Source organism: Triturus cristatus, chromosome 12 (genome assembly GCF_964204655.1).
Source record: "Triturus cristatus chromosome 12, aTriCri1.1, whole genome shotgun sequence".
NCBI lineage: Eukaryota > Metazoa > Chordata > Amphibia > Caudata > Salamandridae > Triturus > Triturus cristatus.
This window is the reverse complement of record NC_140595.1, coordinates 546,628,850-546,652,394: the sequence shown is the minus strand read 5'-3', so window position 1 is coordinate 546,652,394 and position 23,545 is coordinate 546,628,850. Positions and strand designations below refer to the sequence as shown.

General features: G+C 42.2%; 1 protein-coding gene across 1 annotated transcript in view; it reads left to right on the top strand.

Moving 5' to 3' along the window:
• Positions 1-23,545, top strand: part of SLC6A2 (solute carrier family 6 member 2) — a 1,123,441-nt gene that overhangs the window by 394,091 nt on the left and 705,805 nt on the right. The window contains exon 4 of the mRNA XM_085639971.1: positions 15,282-15,519. Coding sequence (XP_085496097.1) covers positions 15,282-15,519 — 238 coding nt within the window. The remainder of the gene's footprint in view (positions 1-15,281; positions 15,520-23,545) is intronic.

The window sequence follows — 23,545 nt, the reverse complement described above, 5'->3', positions numbered from 1 at the left end:
CACTGAACAGCAGTGACAAAGTGTCCAAATCATCTAGACCAGCAAAATGGAGTCCAACACACAGTAAAAACACAGGAGGCAAAGGCAAAAAAATGCAGGGGACACCCACACCAATGGTGCCAGGTCTAACAAAAATAAATTGAAGGTAGCAAGCCTTTGTGGACAGGCCCAAACTTCATTTCCATTTTTGGGGCCAGAGTGCGGGTGGGGGTTCTTGTTTCTGGAAGCACCCCTTCAGGAAGCAAATGCTGTACTCTAACTTACACTGGATTGCAGCCATTCAATCCAGCCACACACACTCGTAAAGGATGGTGGTAGTCGAGCATGAGCAGGGATTGAGAGAATTGTGACAATGTCACCGGAGCGCACCTTGCCTGATTATTTTCAATGCATGAAGAAAACTTGCTGTTTATAGTGCAGCCTCAAGTGCCCCAACATTATATAGTGACATAATGGTTTTGTATTTTTCCTAAGTGCTCTATTCATTAGATTATACAATATCTTACCTCAGTGGTTTAATGTGCCTGCTGCAGATTATTAATTGTGTGCAACCTGCATTTCACTGATTCTAATTCTGACATAGGTGTTATGAGTGTCTGCAGTGTAAACTTTTCTTTCCTGCATTGTTATTAGACTAAACAGGCTCTCATATTCTTTATAAGGAATATTTACACGTTGATATCTCTGTGTGTGAGTGCACACTGCAAACAAATATCTTGACTTCAACTGGCCAGTTCCAAAGTAGGTTCCCCAAACACGTTAGCCACATTTTTGGTGCACTCTTCTTCTAAAAGCCAGTCTGATTCAATTTACTGAAGACCAATTTACCTTCTAGCTGGTTTTATAAACCTCTGACTATGCCCAGTACTCCAGCACACAATGACACCAAGGTCAACTTGCCTTTAGCACTTAAATACAATTTTGTGTATCTGTGTGGCATCCAATTTTCATTTTAGGTGATGGGTATTTCGGTCTCACTCTCTTTGGACTCTTTTAACAAGCAGTTTAGCCAAACACCTTCAAACTCACTCAGTTGACCAGTCTTGCACATAGCGCCTGAGCGAAGTTCGGATGGGACCAGACATACTATATCAGACACGATACATCGTTGTCTCTTGTCTGGCACCTCTAACCAATTGACTAACCTGGATAAACAAACACTGTATTAAACCTGAGAACTCATTGAAATTGCTGGTGACCCCGAAACCTTACCCGTAGGATAACATTGTCTACCTCATGTTACAGAAAGTCTATACCAAACGCATACCATTTACAAAAGTGTTTGAGCTCTTAACTTGGGCACAGATGATGCTACCAAGTTTTGTGGTTTTCTATATATTGCTATTTCAAGTCCCATATTTTACTGACCTCTAAATAAAAGCATACTGTGCTTAGAATCAAGGGCTATGTTTTGAGATTGAGTTCAACTTGTGTTACTTATTGTGTGTTCTGTATCTGCATTTCTAACCAACTATGCCCTCCTACAATAAGATGTGACTGCTCTACTACTATGTAATATGCCTAAAAGGAGTGCCCTGGTTGAATATGCAGGAGTACCAAAGGCCCCCAAGACACCAGCATTAGTGTCTGCCTAGTAACCACTGACTGCCACAGGATCCAGAGGAAAATCCCCACAATGAATGAAAAAGAGCGATTGAAGCCTATATATAGCAACACTGATGATGGAATCAACTCTTGCTTTAGACATTAAGGTATTGAGAAAAAACATATCTCTCATGGCTCTGTAAACATCTATGAATTGAAAACATTTAGATGCGTTTTTCCCAGGTCAGCTCTCTCTGCACATAAATAACGGTTGACGGTATTTTAGAAGAGAATTGGAAACTAATAAGTGAAACTCTGAGACACAACAAAGCCAGAAGCACAGGGCGTCTGATTGGAACCACCACCTCTTTTTAAGGGTTTTGAAAGAGTTAGAAACTTCAAAATGCATTGAGAAGAATATGGAAACTTCAGCATTAATTGATTCTGTTGTGCAGTTAATGTCATCACTTGGAATGTTCCCTATTACCTCCCAATGATAAAGTAATTAAATGTTTTCATTGGCTGCCTTTATTGTCATTTGCTGATCCGTGCATTTGCAAAGCGAACGCAATCTTGCGTTATCAAATGAGACATGGAACAGTGAACTCTAACAGTAACAAATAGCAGACCACAGAAGTTGGCATGTGTTACATTTTTTGACACGCATATAGCGATGATTTTGTATTGCATGATAATTACGTAATGTCTGTATTTCCGTTTTAAATGCTAATTTAGTGTAGTATGATCGCATATATACATCTCGTCTGCCACTAAGTATAAATAGCTTCCCTCCCACATTTACTTCCACCCAAACCTCCACCACTACACATACCAAATACCGGTTCTCATTGGAAATACAAATACATATGGGGCGAGAAGTAAATTGGATGGAAATAATAAGACTGAACTAAATTAATGCAGATGTATTTTAAAAACTGCAAGTGTAAATCATTGTCAGTGTATTTCTAAAATCACTTGTCATTATCAAGTGGTTTTAGAAGTGATGAGCTGATATACGTACTGCAGTTAGTGTTATATTGCTCACTTGGTGGAGTGCATGCTTAAATTGTAGGTCACTGTACATATATACATATCTATGTATGTGTGTATGTATTTATGTGTTATTTCTATAGGGACAGCCTATCCAAGAGTAAAAGGAGCAATGTACAGGGTTATGGTAAGGATACAGTTAACCTGTGCTGGGTAGGGTAGCTGGTTTGTGGATTATTAGTGCATCACGATGGAGTGTTCTTTAAACCTGTCCTCTTCAGCATTTTCTGGAATGTTATATCTGACAGAGACATCTAGCCACAGATTCCTTACCTTCTTACCTTTGAATTTCCCATTCATCAGACTGGATCCGGAAGATTGTTCTTTGAACAATACCCCTGCGTGCCGGTAGGTGGCGTTGCTCGGCTCCGCTTGACATCATCAGCATCATCTGCACTGTAGTGACGTCCACATCACCTATATAGGCACCACCTCGGCGCGCTGAAGTCAGTTCCTTTCTTTCTGCACCAGTCAAGAGCTGATCCATGAAGAGAGCTACCCTCTGTCACTATTTGACAGGCTTTTTTCGATGTTTTGTCGACCCCTTTGTTGGTGTGTAGACTTTTTTCCATCATGTCTAGGAAGACTGGTTAATTTAATGCTTTGTGTGGTTAACCCTCACAAGGCTTGTGATTATTGTTTAAGGTTTATGGATTTTCTATCTATCTTGCTGTCAGAGAGAAGTTCCTGTCACGCATCACACTGTGCTAGCCCAGATGATGTAAGCGAAGAGTGGGCCTTACCTTACTTGCCCAAACCTCTTCTTTGTTTTCAGCCCACCTACATGAGGAATGGATTACGGCCCCTTAGATTCCTCGCTGTTCTGAGACACACTGGAAGCTGATCTAGGTACGAGCACACCCCTAGAGGTCGTTCAAAGCTGGAACAGGAAGAAAGCAAGGCACGCGAGATCGAGGAGAGAGTGGAGTCAATGCCGGAAGAGAAAACTGAAGACTGCCAAAGAGAAGCGCGGCCAGTCCCAGGTAAAAGAAATCAAGTAGGAACACACGCCGGAGAAGACCCAGAGCACTGCCTGCGGAACACTGAGCCTGGAACAGAGACAGCCGCAAAGACAGCAGTAGGCCAGCGATTTCGCCTAGCGCCCAGCCACGTTCATGGAGAAACGTGGCTTTCACAGGTGCGTGCTCGATCCTTGGGAGGTGGGTAGAGAGATGGACACAGTCCTTCCAGGGGGAACACACGTGTGACTAAACCCGTACGAGACGCGCACAGGGTTTTTGGTGTTCTCTACCTCTTCTGTTTTCATGGGTGAAGGTACTATCCTTTCTCTCAATCCATCCGCCTTTTTATTTCACAGTGTCAATCCTACACTCCCTTCTCTGCTACGGTCAGAAGTCTGAACCTGACACTGACCTGTGTCATTCTTTCTTTGTATTTTTTGTCGATCATCTGGATGGAGAAAAACGCCCGAAGGAGCTGATCCCCAGGAAGAAAAGAAAAAAAGAGGGACATTTCGGTCACACATTTTCTGTTTAGTTGCTTAATAAACGCCAAAAGGAAAGCAACTTTCAGGACTTGCTTTCTTACTTACCGCAATACGTGACAGTCCCTTAATCCACTACTGCTGGTTCAAAACACTATGGTGTGTCTAGTGCTGGGCTATCAAGGCACAATCATATTTCAGCCCATTGTCATCTCTTCTTCATAGAGTTGTATGTCATTTATGGCTTCAAACTGTAACTGATATAGACCTGATCAACCTCTCCAATCTGCATCCAATGTGTTCCCAATTCAGATTCTAACACCTTAGAGGTAGGGCTTTTCCATAGTACAGAAACGTGCTGGCACTCTTTTCCAGATACCCTGCTTTTGAAATCCTTTTTAAAAAAATATTTGAAAGTTGCTAAATAAATGACTCTTCACTACCCAAAGGAGCTGTGCTGGAAACACTGAGGGAGCCCAAAGATGGGACCAACAGCACTGGAGCTAAGACAACACCAGGGAGGACCTTGTCATTTGGTGACTTCTTCAGAAGAAAATCTAACTCTCTCCTGTCAGTGAAAGACTCAAACAACTGTTGAACATGCCTGTAACTGTTGCCAGCTCAAAGGACTGTGAATTTCAAGCAATCTAAAGTTTTTAGGGTGTGTCATCGGTAGCCAGTACTGATTTGGTGTAATGATTTAGAACATCATATACTGTCATAACTTTCCACATGGCTGGAGGAGAGCTGAAGTTTTTTCTAAAGAATGTCTTCCAGTACATCATCATCTGCACTGAGGATGCAAAGAGGAAGACCCTCGCCCCTCTGGATGTGGTGTATATGCTGATGCAACAAGTATAATCCTTTATTGAGTCAAAGCCTAATCTTCCATGAGACCCATCAAAACACAACATAGAGGAAGCTAGGTACATTGCTGGCTGTCACAGGAATTGGAGGGACTGGGAGTGATAAAGATTAAGCAAGTCAAGTCAAAAGAACCTAACCTGGGTGAATAGGCGGTGTCCGAAATCAACTTGATCCTGAAAAACACCAATTTGAAAGAAAGGGAAAGATTAACTCTTTCTTGAGTCCCCTCACTCACCAGGGTTTCCCCACGGTGACATGCTTCATGATTGGGGTCCTCCCAGTCCTCTACGGACTGAGGCGTGCTACAACTTACGAATTACGAAGGAGCACTAGAAATCAGAATATGTGTAGTGCAAGTGAAATGGTGGAGTGGGATAAGGAAAATTAAAATAATCAGCTAGTGGGCCAAATAGACTTTATTAATGCTTTATTAATGCTCTAAGCTGATAAGTTAAAACGGGGTGATCTGCTTGAAACCCTTACTATAATGGAAAGGTGGGCCTAGCATATGGTCTGGTCAACTAGTTTCGAGCTTCCCCAGCTCTTCTTCAGGACTCCACTGGGACCAGCCCAGTGTGAAAAAATGCCACTCCTAGTTAACCTGAATCAGGTGCAATAAGTGAGACGCTGCAACTATAAGGCATGCGTTTAGAAATACATACGTAATGTACGTCAGCAAATATCTGTAGGATATAAAACAAAGGTTAAAGGAAAAAATATATATGAACAAAAGTACTATTGTCAATGTTAGTCGTGAGCACACTACACCCAAGTGTTCGTACACTTTCTTTTCTGATGTGCTTCTTTGTGATTTAAAACTGAAGAGAAATTATTAATTATTTTCTCCATGCTGGCGTTGTGCTGAAACAGTGGATCGAAATTCGTAACACCAACATGTCTGACATAACATATAACACACATACAATAAACAAAGAAAAAGACATTACATACTTAATAAAAAGCAACAATGTGCCTCATGGTCAACGGAGGGGGTGCGGTGATCTCGTACATCTAGGAAAGAATTGTAAATGTAAATGAGATCGTTAGGACCGTGGCGTGCTCCGTAGTGAAGGTTCGCCCTACGGGTAAGAAAAAACGGGAAAGCTGATCTCCTCGTGGCGTTTAGGTTTGAAGATCCTGCCCTTCAAAAGTCACTTACTTGTACGTGGACAAACACACTCATGGACACCTAATGGAGCCATACCTCACGGACCGCATTCTGGCGTGTCCCCGGTGCGGAGCTGGTTATCAATGATTGAACTCGCATGGAAAGCGAGGAGGGCTCCTGAACGGGAACCTAACTGGAGCGGCCATTTTGGATTGGGATGGAATTGCGGTGGAATAATAATGTTTCGTGTGTGGTGGTGGCAACAAAACGGAGTGTGATGTTCATACTGCACAGTTGCCCTAGACGAATAATGTCTGCAATACTCTGTGGCCCAGGCCGAAAATTGTAAAGGCGAGGTATTGACTAAGGCAAATTTTTTTTAAAAAAACTTTGAAAAACTTTATCGTCCAGAGGTCAGAGGTTTGACAAAAAAGGGAAATGTTGCCTTAGTGGAGGGTGAACCTAACCATTAACCTCTAATTCCCCCCTTTTTTTGAGAACCAAGTGATAAAGATTAAGCATGCACACTCATAGAGTATGCTGTTCCTATCCAAGGCCTATGGGGACACTGTTTGTGAGCCTAGGTGAATCAGTGGTTGGTGGGAATGTTTTTCAGTTGGAGCAAAAGCCCTCGCCCACATACCAAGCATTTGCAATGCAATAGGTCTCGCATTTACGTGAGTTTAAGCTATTGGCATTGTAAATGACAATGCGTTTTATTTATGTTTCATAAACCTAACTAAAAGGCATTGTCATTTACAATGCCAACAACTGAAACTCGTGTAAATGCGAGACCTGTTGCATTGCAAATGCTTAGTTTTTAGTTCAGTGCGACAATGGTACAGCAACCCTTGGACACTAGAACGTAATTACCTTGATTGTGCGAATGTACAACATTGAATTAAATTTACATGAAGCGCAGCACCCGGCCGTGAAGCGGGCACAGTGCAGGCTATTAGTTGGAAAATGCAGCTTCACAGCCGGGTGCCGCGCTACATGTAAATTTTTTACTTTCGCACAGCTGCTGTACGTGGCAGAGGCAGCATCACACATATGCCACACTTCATCTTTAACAATGCTCACCAAACAGGCGACGTGCTCGTACACAAGCATTGTTAAAGATGAAGTGCAGTGTATGTGTGAGGCTGTGTTGGCCCATGAAATACCAAAAATAAACATAAAGTAGTGCAGCGAAACCCAACACATGATCCACACTGAAAGGATCCATGTGGCAGGGGCAATCGCCTGGGCTTGGACAAAATACCCACAAGGCGGGACAAATGTACCCTGTGCACCAACCAAAACAATGGGATTTATAACGGCACACCAAGCAACCAAACAAGAAGTGGTAGGTGTGTTTTATTGCACAGAGGAATTGCTACAAGCCTCGCAGAGCAGCATATGCGAGCTGGCTCTAGGGTCGACCTAAAAAGCACTCACCGACCACTGATTCACTTAGGCGCAAAATTATGTTCCCCTAGGCTTTGACTTGGAACAGCATACTCTATGAGTTTTTGACATTGCCATTTCTTGACCCACAAACTACATATTCAGGTATGCTTATCTTGATGCCACCAACAATAGGTTTCCAACAAAAGTAATAAAAAGTACAAATTGGCTCAACTGATATGCAAGTTCATAAATCTTCCTCATCAGTGTGCCATCCAATAAGATGGAATAACCAGTACAATTACAGGAAAGGTGATTTCTTTCAGTCTAGTTTTAAAAAACAGAAATGGAAATGATATAATGGATGCATGCCACAGCTCAAATAAGTAATTGGATCCAGATGTACGAAAACATTTAGCAGTCACAAATCTTGCAGTTTGCTAAATGGCTTTTTACTATTTGCTTAACCCATTTTCAAATTCAGTAAGTGATTACAGATTTAAAAAATGGGTTTAGAAATGCACACCGAATCCAGTTTTGAAAGGGGAGTGTTTATGGCATCCCTTCCAAATTGTGATTCGAAGTACTATGCATCAATGGTTGAGATTGAAATTTCATTGCAAACCGTTAATAGGTTACCGACTGCTCAGAGGAGGTAGTAACCCATTAGCAAAGGGACAGGAGAGTCCTCTTGAAACCCCTTCCCTTTTGTGAATATTTGGGAGTGTGCAGTGGTCCTGGGCAACACTGCCAACATGCAACCAAAGATTTTTGTAAAGTTTTTTTTTTTTTTTTAAATACAGCCTTTTCCTTTAAGAAAAACGGGCTGTATTAAAAACATATATTTAAATGGAACCACAGGAATGGTGGTCTGCTGACCCCATCAGACAATGATGGGATCCTGTTGGAGAGGGTCGCAATTTGCGACCTGCCTGATAAATATAATACAGCGTAATTTCATCACATGGGGTAATCGTGTAATTTCAGGTAATGAAAAATTCCCCAAATCATGCAAGATTACACCAGCATCATGGAAATATCACCAGGGCCTGTTTAAAACCATTTCACTACATTTTAAGCCTACATTCTCAATGCCTTTAAACTGTATTAGGTTCTTCTTTAGGAATTATGACGATCTCTTCGACCTCTTTACAATCAGTATTTATTGGTGGAGTTACAAAAAAGAGACAAAATATACCATAGCGTCAAATTCCAGGTTTAAAAATAGAAAAACATGTATAGCACAAGTTCCTTAATAACCCTCATTCCCGAATATGCACTTTCCCCAGATTCAATGTACTCCCAAACGAAATTTTTAAATTGAAAATCTCAAAATGAAAATACACTTTCTGAGTCACGCATTGGCATTCAAGCACTATTCTGGGTTCAAGAAAGGTCAAATAGAATTGTCACCACGACCGGGGGACAACACTGCAGAACGCCTTAAGGATTCAAATTTAATACATTATAAATTAAGTCGATTTCAAATGAGATGTACATTATCATACGTCGTTATATTCATGGATTACAACGTAATTCCCCATTCCAAGATGCACCACCCAGAAAAATGAAGTGTCACCACTTCTGGTGAAAACTGAACCCAGTAAAATCTCACCATCTCAGACAGGTTTTTATATCGTGCAGTATTAACGCACCACATTCTTGCAGTGATTATAATGAGTCCCTCATTTTCAGTTTTGTCAGCATGGCTGTTCATTTCTTATTGAATTTTCGTCCTTTAGATCTTCATATAACAAGAACGGTATTGTGTGTGAGAATGCATATTAGGAACGAGAGTGAGGTCACATGTTAAACAAGTGCCTTATTTAGAGTTTTGTGGATGGGATGCTCCTTGGCAAGCATGGTGGATGATATACCCTTAGGGCCCGATTCACAGAACTAATTTAAGACAAAATCCTAAACTTACTAATTTTGGTATTCACAGAAGGCAAGTAGTAGTAACGTTAGGCTTTTGTCTTAAGTTTAACTTAAAACAGACTTAAGACAAACTTAGGACAGACTTAAGACAGACTTAAGAGAAAATCCTAACTTTACTAATACTAAATGCCTTCTGTGAATACCAAAAGTAGTATGTTCAGGATTTTGTCTTAAGTTAGTTCTGTGAATCGGGCCCTTCATATTTTGTACAAGTATCCCATCTTCCAACTTCTATAGGAGGCACAAAGTTAATCAATGATTATTAAAATGCTAATACTCCAGTGTTTTTCAAACTGGGGTTTGATGCCTTTAAATGATGTATTTATCTTTGCACACATTTGTTGCGCTTCAAAGACAGAGGTCAAATGGCAGGGTATGTCTTCTCACAAATTGATGGGTTTTTTTTAACATTGGATCTATGTTTACAAACTCCTCTCACTTTGCAGTCCCAGAAAGAAAAGTAAATTTAATTATGTGACTTTCTTGCTGCTTTGGTACAGAGGATGTGAAAGGAAAAGCTGCAGGGTGTCATTTTGTGTAATACACAACAAAATGTGAATACCTGCAAATGAACAGTACACATTGAGCAGTATGGACAGCATAAATGAAGCACTTTTTTTGTAATACTGAAGTGTGGTGGGACACTTTACTTAGTGATGCACAAATAATTAATATTCACTGAAACCCAAGGTCCACACATTATCATTTGTGTGCAATATAGTTTTATCAGTAAAACCGTAAATCTGTGCAAATGTAGTGGTCATTTGAATGGATAATGTGCTGCCTGTAAATGACAGTGTGCTGCTACACGTTGCTTTAATTACATTAAAAGATCGCCTGCTGATGTCCATTAAAGCTAGGTGGGTCACAAACGTTTGTTGTTCTAAAAAGTGGGTCGTAGTATTCAACATTTTGGGAAGCACGGTAATGTGCAGTTTGCGCAGAATTCTTCAGCCATACACTTTAAAGTCTTTAAGTACCCCAATGCTGCCTACAGAGTAATTTTCTAGGCTACAATAACATCAAGCATTGGCATAGCCAATAGGTCTCGCATTTGGGACCTTATAAGTGTTTAGCAATGCAACGGTTGATGTTTTTGCACCAAGGATATTGTGCTGCACAACTAAATACTTATAAGGTCCCAAAAGTTAGACCTATTGGCTGTGCCAATGCTTGTTTCAAATGAAAGGGGATAATATAAAGTGCTATGTGCAGAAACAAAATACAGCGCATCTCACTCCCAAACTAGTGAGCAGGGAGGACGTTTTCCACACAAGATGGAATGGCACACGGTCAAGACATTGAGAGAAAACCGGGGCTGCATTATAGGGAACACAATCGTTGTGGGAACCCTAATATAATAAGCAATCGTGGACTGGATGACACTCACAAATCACAGGCCGGCCCATAGAAATGGCCTGAAAAGCTTATGAAATCTTTTCTTTCTTTTTTTTGCATTTTGGTAGCTGCACTTTTGCTATTATTAACCTAAGGCCATAGGAATTATGCAATTTTGTGGATGTTGCGTTTTCCACATAATTATGGATTTGCCACACTTGCCACATAACCATCAACTGATGCATAAACTACAGATTTAAACAAAAAAAATCTTGCTCAGACAGATCAAAAGTTACTAAAAACACAGTAACAAGTTTTGGTACTTATCTGTTGCCGATTGGTGTGTTTGGAATGGATGTCAAACTGGTTCTAATGAGGTGCAACATTTGTCCAGATAGTGTTAACATTTATACAAGTGACAAAATAACGAGGTAGTGCCACCACAAAATGTGCTGCGTCACGCCGCATATTTTGCTATTTATAGCTGCATAATTTAGTCAACCTTGCTGCATAATTTGGTTCTCCCCTGCCATATAATTCCAGCATGCAAGTGAAAACTCAGGATTGGATAGGTAACTAAGTAAAAACTTTCAGGAGACAACCTGAGACATACATAGCTATCAGTTGCCCCGCTTGTCAAATGTAATACACAGAATATGAGAAAAACTAAAGCGCAATCCGAAAACCGCAACGTTCTGCTGAGTAAAAGGTAAAGGGCTGGTTAAAGAGCCACACACTGCATGGGATCAATTGACAACACTGTGTCATAGCTGGGTGTACTTGCTCGACAGACTTTACATCTCACCGCAAACCCAGTTTCTGGATGTTGACATTTGTCCTGATAAGCACATTGCAAGTACAACTTGCATTACTCGAGAATGTGACCCCGTCTCCAGTCTCGGTATTCCCTTTTACATGCCAGTGTAATGTGGTAATGAAGCGGAACTAGTCAAAGAAAAGTTATCCAAGACTACAACTCCCATAATGCATTAGGAAGGAAAAATGTAGGTACACTGGCAGGGATTGGTCGGTAGTTCCATGGACTGAGCAAGTAGCCACATTAAACCACTATATACTTTGCTTAAAGTAGCACACACTAACTTCACTGCTGACGCCGGGGGGTGGGGGAGGGGGTAGTAAAGAGGCAGGTGAAACATAGGGTATGACTTCTCAGAGAACACAATGAAAAACAATAGCCTTCAAAGTAAGAGTCTTTAAGGAGCAGATGTTTGTAAGCGGCTCACGTATCTGTATGCGCCGGTTAGAACATGATTCCAATCTATGCGGAAAATTGAAATACCTACATTTTCTTCAGATAGTTCAGCTGGCTGACACATAAGCAGCGGGAATCTGCCTTTATATGTAGGCCAGTGAGTGGTTTGACTAGGAGCTAGGGTTCCCTCCACAGCATTTCTTCCTTCTCCTATTAGGATTCTGGGACGTGTGCTATAGTTTTTAGTTAAAAACACAGAACTGCAAATACCAGAATGCAATGCAGGTACAGTGAGTGGTCTGGCTTCCTTATCTTACTCTAAACACCCGAAAGAGAGAGATGTATGACTGAAATAGGGGTGAAGGAAATGCTGCAAGATTACTGCACGTCGCAGGGAAAACATTTTCAGCGCTGTGCATTCATTATTCACTACTTAACTTCCAAGCTTAGCATCGGGCAGCTTGACCTCCTTCTATTTGTACAGCAGTCTGTCCTGTTCGCACTTTATAAAAACAATTTAGAAATAAATAATCCTAATAAATTATGGGACTTGTATCCCTGGGTCAAGTCAGCGGATCCAGTTGCACTGCCACTAACATACCTGAAAATATCAATTGTGAGATGGAAGACCCCGGACTCAAACACGGCATAGCTCGTGACAAGATGGCACTTTGGAGACCGGGCAGTAATAGGTGGTGTGGCCATAGGTGAAAGAAAAATGAGACACAATGGCGCAAGATGCAAGAACTAGAGAATCAGGGAGGGGTTGTGAAAGAGGGAAATGCAAACTAGAAAAAAAGAGCGGAAACAAGGAAAGATCAAATGAAAGATTGAAAGGAGGAGGGCATATTATGCACGGCGGAATGTACAACAAGCCCGGGAGTGGTGCGCGAGCGCTTGTGCCCGCCGCTGCAGGCGAAAAACCAGCACGACCAGCGCTGACCACCATCGTCTCATCTGTTTCCAATTAACGCAAACGTGATAATTGGAAACAGATGGCATTAATGCTCGCTCCCAAGCGCCCTAGGTCAAGGAACAAAGAAGGCGGGACAATCACCGCCTTGGACCAATTGCGTGCTGTCTTTCTTAGAAAGACGCATGCAAAAGCCAATTGCAGGTGTTAAAAAAAAAGCACACGCAAGTGTGTGTTTAGAATTTTTAAACCCCTTACTAAATCCTCGCTAAGCAGCGCATGCGCACTGGCTCAGGTAAGACCTAAAAATCAAGTACTTGCAATGCCATATTATGTGCTCATGTCTTGATGATGATTCAGCCAGAACTGTTTTTTATAGCTACCACACTAAGCTTACCGTGGCTTCTAGTTTTACTTTTCAACGTATAAGTTGCAGCGAGAACAGTGTTATCTGAAAAACTAGGACCTCTTAAAAGTTGGCCTTATGCCATGTGGGCAGTTGAGATCTATTTGTTTATCGATCGAAACATCTAGGATATCACTTTCCCTATCTAGGTTATATCACCATCAGTCATTAAGTTAACTGTGTTGAAACAGCTTTTGTAAAAACTTTAAATGTAAGCCCACTAAGCCCATTTTTAAAAAACTATTTTTAGTTTGCTTACTGAGTTTGATAGCCGTTAAAGCTGTTGTGGCTTCCCTTCTCTATATAAGTATCTCTGAAAATGTCACTTTGTTTAGGATATTCAGATGTAGGTTTCTACTTTTCTAGATATTTGAACTATGTTTTAGTTTGATAAATAATAGGCCTGGGAACATTTTGCATTATGCCAGAGTATTCAGAGTAATTTCAATAATTCTGCATGGGGAACTCCCAATAATAATGCAATTTTGTCTACTCATGCTTTTATCACTAGTTTGGGGGGAAATAATCCTACCGCAGGAGCACATTTAATGAGTGCAAGAAGTTCCTCAAGCTACTGTTTATGTTCAACTGCATTTAACACAATTTTCATAGCGCAAAATGCATCCCCACATCCATTATGGATGTGAGGGTGCATTGTGTGCTAAGAAAATAGTATTAAATGCCAGGAGGAAGTTGGGGAAACATCCTACATCAAGTGCACATTTAGCATGTGCGATTGACTGGTCATGCTGCTATTTATGTTCTATAGCATTTAGCTCTGTTTCTCACTGTAAAATGCATCCTCGCATCGATGTTGGATCGAAGGGGACAAAGAAAATAGTTCTAAATCCATAATTACTCTTACTACATAATTTTGTGTATTTTATTCAGTGGGCCTAACTTGATCCCTGTATCTGACCGCACTCCATCGCTGTTGGCCGAACTGGTGCGTTGTGCTTCTAGGCACTATTTTCACTTACATATTTAAAAATGCATATTTCCTATGCAACAGATCGGTTTTTTGTTGTTTTGGTCTCATATCATTTAGAACATTTTACTCACCTTTTCTGAATTGGTTTTGTTTTTTTCTTGTGATATGCTTTCACTTCTTATTATTAAGGGTGGGCGCAGTGCTCCGCTCCGCCCGCGGGTGTGCGTAGTACTGCCCACTTCGCGCTTCGCAAAGTAGGCGTAGCAGGGGCAGACTACGCACATGCCGCGGCGGAGCAGAGTTGCCCGCCACCCGCCTCCCTCCCGCCCTCATTTTACAATTACTTAGAACATTACATATAAAGAAAATTACTTACCTGAGCTGCCGCGTCCCGCCGCGTCCCGGGGCTCCATCTTGCTACTTCCTGGCTAGCTTCTTCCTCACGAATGCGCGGGCGCCCGCGCATGTGCATTTTTCCCGAGAAATGCGCATGCGTGGGCGCCCACGCATGGGCATTCGTGAGGAAGAAGCTAGCCAGGAAGCAGCAAGATGGAGCCCAGGGGCGCGGCAGCTCACGTAAGTAATTTTCTTTATATGTAATGTTCTAAGTAATTGTAAAATGAGGGCGGGAGGGAGGCGGGCGGCACGTAGTGGGGCTACGCGAAGTGTGCGGGAGGGCGTAGATTTGCCCCCCCTCCGTAATGCTTCACGTAGCCTCACTACGCCCACTACGCCCAGCCATACTTATTATTTGAATATGCTGCATAAATACTTCACACATTGCCTCGAAGTTAAGCCTAATTGGTTTGTGTCAAGCTATCAGAAGTTTAAGCACATGTTATTTTTGTGTTTGCTTATGTTTCACCCTGACCAAAATTTAGATTGCTGCTTGAGTGAGGTTTCATCCTACTCAACCAGTAACCCAATTTCCAACAGGATACATATTGGATTACTAATAATACAGCAGTAAAACTGCATCCTGGACATCACTATACCTGCAGTTTGGGTAATCTTGGTTGTGTATTTACTGCACTGGACTTGCCTTGTCACTGGAGGGTTTGGTCTATAAATTCTTCATATAATAATTGTTGCACTGTTTATAAGCATGACTAAGATATGTCTTTGATTATTGTTACTAGGTGTGGGCTACGCTGTGATACTCATTGCTCTATATGTGGGATTCTACTACAACGTCATCATCGCATGGTCCTTGTACTACCTATTCTCATCATTCACATCAAAACTGCCCTGGACGAGCTGTGGTAACAAATGGAACAGCCCAAACTGCACTGACCCTAAGCTTCTCAATGGGTCTCTTCTAAGCAATGGTACCAAATACTCCAAGTACAAGATTACACCTGCTGCCGAATTCTATGAGTAAGTACCATCATTTTATCTGTCATCTGCTTGGTGTTATTCCATGGTTGAGTACTCCAAGGAGCCTTATCTTTCACCAAATTGTTCCCTAATCAATTACTAGTAGGATCCATTAATTGTTTAGGTTTCATCTATTCATAGTTCTCTCACGGATTGATAAAATGTGAATTTGCTTCAAGTACATGTATTGTGAACAAATCATGTCAACATTATGCTTCTTTTGTTGAGTGAGTGAGTATTTAAATGGGGCAGACTAAAAAGTTCACTGCCTCACTGAACCACAACTAGGCAGGGAAAGGAGAGTATGTTACTCAGATGAGGTTTGAGGTCAGGCTATTCCTAACTCTAAAGTGACACTCAGAAGATCAGTTTAGAATTCCAAAGTACTGTCCATAAAGGTGAAGAAGTGCCTAATTTAAGTCAGCAATGTTAGCAGGAACAGTGAGAATATAAAATGAGCATATTGAGTATTTTTAATCTGATCATAGCAGGTGCATGAGCAACCAACAACAAATATTTGTAGCGTGATGTTGTGGAGGTCAACGCACCTTAATCAAGTAGCAGCATAATTGATAACACATGCTCTGTGACTCCTTATAATGAAAGAAGTTTGACCCAATGCCCCACCTTTAGCCCCTCAAAATCCTCTGTTTATTGCTGAGGGGCTGAGGGAGGCCAAGAAGTGGAAAGTGCAGGAAGTAAGCATGGATCCAACAGGCTATCTGTTTTCCTATTCCAGTCACTGCTTTCATAATCCTTGATAGTAGAGTAGCAAGAGAAGTGCCAGGGGTACCAAACAACAGGCCAGGGTTAGCAGCTCCTGCCCATGCCTTAACATCCATATGTAATCTGTGTCTCCACTAAGTGTCTGCACAATATTCTGAATTCTGGAAATACATGGTTTTCTACAGTGCTTAAAATGATCTAAAAATGGTTGGGTGGGTCCCTAAAAGGTGTGTGGCTAAAGACGCATAAGTATTTATTATTTCCAAGAGGTGTGGCCTATGTAGATAAGGGCGCAGCCTAAACAAATTGACCTGGAATAGTTTGCTTGACACAGTGTTCCACCTGGCTGGTGTTTGGGACCCTCCAAGTGAGTTTTATGTTACTGTATACAGCCATCGCACAGCAATGAGCGCAAGCCTAAAACAAGCCAAACCTGTTGTTTTTGCCAGTTCTTGTTCGCAGTATTGGATAATTAAGTAGCAACAACGACAATGGTGTGAATAATGAGAACTGAAATGTTTGTAATCTGAAAATAAGGCTGTGAATTAAATATTACTAAGATCTGTAGAAGAGGTAGTGGTCTTTGAAGTGTCTCATTCACCCTTCTTTTCCTCTCCATACTACTTTCCTCTGCAATCCCTTATGCTAAGTTAGTCAATTAAACATTTTTGTCTTACATCTTTGTGAAATCTTCCATCTGCATAGTGTCAATATTTTAATAGATAATTGTACCTACTTTGCATAGTATCGAATTTACTATTCCCACATATGTGACCATAGCTCTAGGTAGTCTGTGGAGGGGCCAATGACTGGGGGGGGTGTAGTCCGAATACTGTTAAGAACCAGTGTCAGACATTGTAAGAAACCTGCACTGCCTTCAGCCTCAATTCCAGAGCTCTGAATCATTCCCTGTCCTGAACACCCAAGCGCACCCTGATATCACCCAGACACCTATAGGTTATTCAGTTCATAGCATGCTCTATACAAGAGTCAAATTTTGCCTGAGATAAACTACAGCAACTCAATATCTTGAAAAAGCAGATACTTTTATAGAATGCAGAATGATGTAAAATTTTATTTGCAAACAGGGATGCTGACATGGATTATCTTACGTTTTTTTTCACATATTGATGAGAAATCAACCAGTGTTTTCAACTGTAATTTTAAAGGCATTGATATAGGGCACGGTAGGAACCCGATTCAAATTTAGATTTAAATTCCTACCGGGTCGGAGCACTGGCAGGACCCACCACACTTAATCAATCAATCAATAGACTTGTAAAGCGTGACTACTCACCTGTAAGGGTCTCAAGGCGCTGGCGGGAGGGAGGGGCTCTTAGAGCCCTGGTATAGCCTGGTTCTGTAGCCTACTGCAAGAAATCTTTGCGTCACAGACAGAATTCTGAAGTTGAAAGCATATGCCATCATGGCATTAGACCAACACAAAAAATCAAAATTAAATCATGTGGCTGTTTTTAATTCGTATACCTTCAAATGTGCAACATGGAATTCGTTACTATTAGCCATCCAAAAAAGAGCCCTTTTTAGGTCTCGCTGAGTCAGCGCGCATGCGCTGTGCTTGGAGAGACATTTAGTAGATGAGTTTTCAAAGTGCTGCTGGCTGGCCTAGCGCTTACCTTCACGTGAGCGTGCACGCGCGCAGCCGGCCGCCAGCAGTCTTTCACCCTCGCAATCGCGATCACTTTCACTTTCGCAAAAGTAAAGAAATTGGAAAAAATATCTATTTCTTTACTTTTGCTATAATCGCGGTACCCGCGCTTTACTTTGAGCATTAACCCCTTCAGTGCCCATGACGAGCTGGACTCGTCATGGGCCGCGGTGGCGCTGTGCCCATGACGAGTCCAGCTCGTCATAGACCCCGCCCGCTAATGCAACGGCCGGCACTGGGCGGGGAAAGGGGCGGGCACTGAAGGGGTTAAAAGTAAAGCGCGGGTGCCGCGATTATAGCAAAAGTAAACAAATAGAAAAAAACATCTTTTTCTTTACTTTTACTATAATCGAGGCACCCGCGCTTTACTTTTAATGTTCAAAGTAAAGCGCCGGTGCCGCAATGCTTGTCTGCATGAAAAAAATGAAAATATGTGGGAGCAAGTTTGAAAATCATATGAATGCTCATTAGACAAAAGCCAAAATTAATTATAAATGTACATCAAATTGCACCTCACTATATTAAAATGGTGAACATTGTTTATAAACAAGCCTATTCACACATGTCAAATATCTTGTCTCCTACTCCCCCAACGAACATCTCACCTACAGTTTGGCAGTCCTGATGTCAAGTAACGCATCTCCTTATTTGATTTGGCACACTGTGTGACCTTCAGCAACATGTTTCTTCCTTAAATATAACGGCCCTTATAGTCGTCTTAAATGATAGAAATGTGAACAGTATTAAAGGTGCGCATCTTTTATTTGTTGTAAAAAGAGCCTAATTTCCAGCTGCCGCTATACTCCTGCTTTAATCCTTTCTAGAAGAGAAATCCAGAACATCTGTTGTCTCGGAAGTTGAAGGGGTAGGTTTAAAAGTTTGCACACTCTGCTCTGTTCTCTAGCCCTCCTTACTACATTCACTTGAGATCCATTTTAGTGGAAGCTAAGGCAGCTGAACTATGTTCCCAGCTTTCGCTTTTGACCTCATAGCCTGCTCCTGGGCAAATCACATCATCTCACGTTACCTTAGTTCTTGCCCCTTACAAAACCGAGAGCGCCCTGCCCAGCTATTAAGTACTGTAAAGACGCTCTTCCACGTATTATTCAGAAACAGCGGAGCAGGCTGAGGTAAGAGTGAGCAGACAGACTCCCTCTCTAGCCCAACTAAAGCTCTTGTCTCTCTTGGATTCGTGGCCCATTCTTAAGGAAATGCTGGTCTCCCACATCAATGGACTGCAGACAAGGAACGGCCTCCAGCGACAGAAGGCCTCTTCAGATGCGCCGAGCCAACGCCCAGAGCCTTCCAGGAAAGTTTAATGCGCTTTTATTTTAATAGAGTTCATGCAGTGCCCTTTGTAGTCTATCTACATCTGCTCGCATCCAGTCTTCATACTAACGGTTTTAGAGCCCAAACTTGAAATGTATCAAGCCCGAACTACGTTGTCATTAAGCATAGATGGTTTGAGCATGATGCAGTAACGACCACACAATTATGCATGACGGATATACATTTCAGGGGCTCGATATCTTCTGGAAGGGGGAGGGGCATTAACCAGTATCGTGTCCTCCTGTTTGCGGACTTAAGGCTATTACATTGCAATTACATTGCAATTACATCTAAATAGCGTGCAGAGGCGCAACTAAAGCCAAATTTCAGGGAGGGGGGGCTAATCAAAGTTTCTGTGGGGTGGAGGGGGGCAATTCTTCCTGCAATAGGCAGCGTGGGGATGCAGGGGTTCTGGAAAGGGGTGAAAAAACACAACAAAGCCTCATTAACAAGTCTCAACAAGCATTGGCATAGCCAATAGGTCTCGCCTTTGGGACCTTATAAGTATTTAGATATGCAGCACAATATCCTTGGTGCAACAACATCAACTGTTGCATGGCTAAACACTTATAAGGTCCCAAAGGCGAGACCTATTGGCTATGCCAATGCTTGTTGTTAACTATGGAATGTATGCTACATCTGGACAAGTGCTTTTATCAAAAAGATAAACATATTGAAGAATTATTATAATACTTGATTGACTAATTGATTACCGATCGATTGATTGATTGGAATGATTGAATGAGGATTGTCTGAAGTACTTTTGAATGTGCTAAATTCTAAAGTTTTCATAAATCTTTTGAAAAGCACATGCTTACATTCCCAAAGCAGATTGGTTGTTCCTTTCCATGGTAGGTCGCTGTTCCAAGGATCAAGTGGGGAGGATTCCAATATTGCTGCGGCACGTATTGAAAATCTTGGTCTCCTTTGGCTTCAAAGAAGTGCTCTGGGAATGGTAAACAGAATGAGCTGTGGAACTTGAAGAACATGACATTTTCTGGGGCAGGCAGACCGAAGTGAACAATAGAGAAAGACTAGATAAGACATCAGTGCACAAGTTCTTTCTTCAGACTGTTTTTTTTTCTCTGAGTTTTATATAGCGCAAACTTGACCCGAAGGTATCAGATCGCTTTACATGAGCACCAGTTGCGTTACATAAGGACACATTCATTTTTTGTTAGGCACAGAGAGATTGAGTGATTTGCCCAGAATCACAGGATGTTGAGCGTCCTTGCCAAGCCTCGAACACGGTTACCCAGATTTGAGGTCCACCGCTCTAGCCGTTAGGCCACATCCTCTCCCCAAGATTTATTCACTGGTTAGGACAGTTGGTTGAAAACACACCATTTGGTGCATGTGCTCTGCCCTGTTTATTACTCACTTATTACTAATAAAAGATTGAATTGAATTTTTTAAAAAAATGCATACTTCAATTGTTTTGAAATCAAAAATAAATCAGCTTTGTCTCCTTCTCTGGTACTACCCACCTCCCGTGCACCCTCTCCACATTCGTTCTTCCTCCATGCCATGCCATTCCCTTTGCTTCCTTCCACATGTTGTTCAGTAATATAATTAAAATGTTTATTTAAACTAAAAGTCGAACTAACTTGAATTTTTTAATGTAATTTTTTTCATACACCTTTTTTGTAATGTTAATGCATAACAAATATGAATATTTTACTTAAAGTGGGAGATGTTCATTAACCCTTATAAAAAATGATTTGTATGTGCTATATTAAAATAATTAAATATTTAGTTCAAAATTAGGTTACTAGCCATGTGGCTTTTGTATTTTGTTCTACATTTAAAATAAATATTTAACATAAAAATATTAAAATGAACTTTTTGAATTTTCCCTATACTTTACCACAGGGAGAGAGGTCTGCCACTGGAGAGATATTTTAAATATAGAACAACATAAAATTCTATCTATCTATCTATCTATCTATCTATCTATCTATCTATCTATCTATCTATCTATCTATCTATCTATCTATCTATCTATCTATCTATCTATCTATCTATCTGTCTATCTATCTGTCTGTCTGTCTGTCTGTCTGTCTGTCTGTCTGTCTGTCTGTCTGTCTGCCTGCCTGCCTGCCTGCCTGCCTGCCTGCCTGCCTGCCTGCCTGCCTGCGCATTTATATGACTGGCAGCTACCAGTAGGTAGTTATAGTAACAACCATGTTTCCATAGGAAGGCTTTTTTTTGCCAATAACTTTGGTGGCGCTTGACGAACCTTCACAACATTTTTAAAACTTTCTCCTTTTTTGGATCAGGGGCTGAGTTGAAAGTTTCAGGGTGATGGTCAAGCAGGGGCCAAAACAGAAGGGGGTCCAAAAAATTGTTTTAGCCATGCATTTTTCCATAGGGATTTTGAACACGTTTACAGTCTGAACCGCTGAACAGAATTACACCAGATTTGGCAGAAAGCTAGATGTTAGTCCAGAAAGTGTGATTTTTGTTATTTGATGCACATCCATTTAGTAGTTTTAGAGATATTTAAAGTAAAAAAATATAGGTATCTGGGGACATGGATCCTTGCAGTGTACTTGCGGCTCCTACTGGAATTTGTTGGCAACCATCTTGGAACTCCAGTTGAAGCTGAGAACCCAAAATTGTAAAAAAAATAAAAAATAAAGGGCACAGGATAGGAATACCCTGACCAGATATGGGGGGGGTCCCACAGGGACCCGGCCGTGGGATAAAAGCATGTTTTTAATTCAATTTTGGTGCTAATTTGTGTGTCTTTTTCAGGAAGCCCCCTGGTAGGCTAAATCCCAGGGACATGTACAAAATAAAGGAGGGGGTGCATGGGGCCCCTCTCCTCCGATTTATTAAAACACCAGGGTCCACCACCTCCTTGATAGGCAAAGGAAGGGGTGGCATGCGGACCCCTCAGCCACAGGAACCGCCACCTCCCTGAACTACATATAGGGCTATAGGGGGCCTCTCTGACCCCCTGGTACGCCAGGGACCGCTACCCCCCCAGCTAAATTAAAATGCATAGGAAGGCCCCGCAGACCCCCTTGCTCTGGGGACCACCACCTCCCCGGCACATACCTTTAGAAAGAGGGAGGGGCCATGCAGTCTCCCCTCCCGGGCCATATCCGGCCCTGGGTACCACCACCTCCCTGGGTCAGCCCGTTATACTGAAAGGAGGGGAGCTGTGGGGCCTCTGTCCTGGAGCCATATATAGCCTTGGTGACTGCCACACCCCAGGGCCGGCTCCTGCTATGTCCTTGGGTTTCCACCCCCAGGACACTGCTGTTTGCTATGGCTTGGCGGGAGCTAGATCCTCCCGCCAAACCATAGCAAACTATACTCTGCTTTGAGCAAGCAAGAGCTTTTTGCTCTTGCTTTCTCAAATCGAAGCACAATTGCTTTTACATACAGGGTGCTGCTTGTTAACAGCTCCCTATGTGTAAAAGCAATGCCAGCTCCCACAGGGAGACAGCAGGGTCCCAGGGGGCCTTGAGGATCCCCCTGTGGTCTCCAGTATTTCTAGGTGGGTGACCTGGGTGGGACCAGGGCACCCACACTAGAGGCTGGGCCCAGGGGGATGGGGTCCCCAGGGCCAAAATCAACCCTCCCCCCCTTGTTTTTTTTTTTAAAAAAAACCATAAAGGTGAGCCCCGGGGCTTCCCTTTAATTTAAAAAATATTTTGGTTTTAGTATTAAATCTGTTTTTATTGGCAGAATACAAAGCAGGGTAAACAGAGCTAAGTCGCCTACAACCCAGCGGGCCGGCTTTCTTTTTGGTCCAGTCATGATGGCACAGTAACAATGAAGGTAGGACCCCACAGATTTAAACACAGCAAGTCGCCTACAACCTAACAGGGCCGGCCGCGTATGAAAGGAGGAATGGCAACAGACCATTTGTGCTGCAAGTGGGTAATCATGCCAGTTAGAAAATCAGGAAGTCAAAGGCTATGGTATGCTGACTGCCCGGATGGTTATGAAGGGGGCCCAGATTTTGGCATAATCTCTACTTTTCCCCGCAGCTGCCATTGAGAGTTTCTCCATCCCCAAAGGACTCCAGAGTTGATTCAACCACTGTGTGTGATCCGGGACCTTGTCAGATTTCCACCTTGCCAGTATTACCCTGTGTGCAACGCAAGCGCCATCTGCCTCCCTCTAGTAGAGCGCAGGGGAAAGGTTAGCGCGTTGGGTAAGCCTAAGAGAGTGTAAGCAGGGAGCCTGGGAATGGAGGTGTTGAAGGGCAGATCAATGTCATCCCAGTAGCGAGTAAGCTTTGGGCAATGCCATAGTAAGTGGAGTAGTGTTCCGGGACTTCCGCAG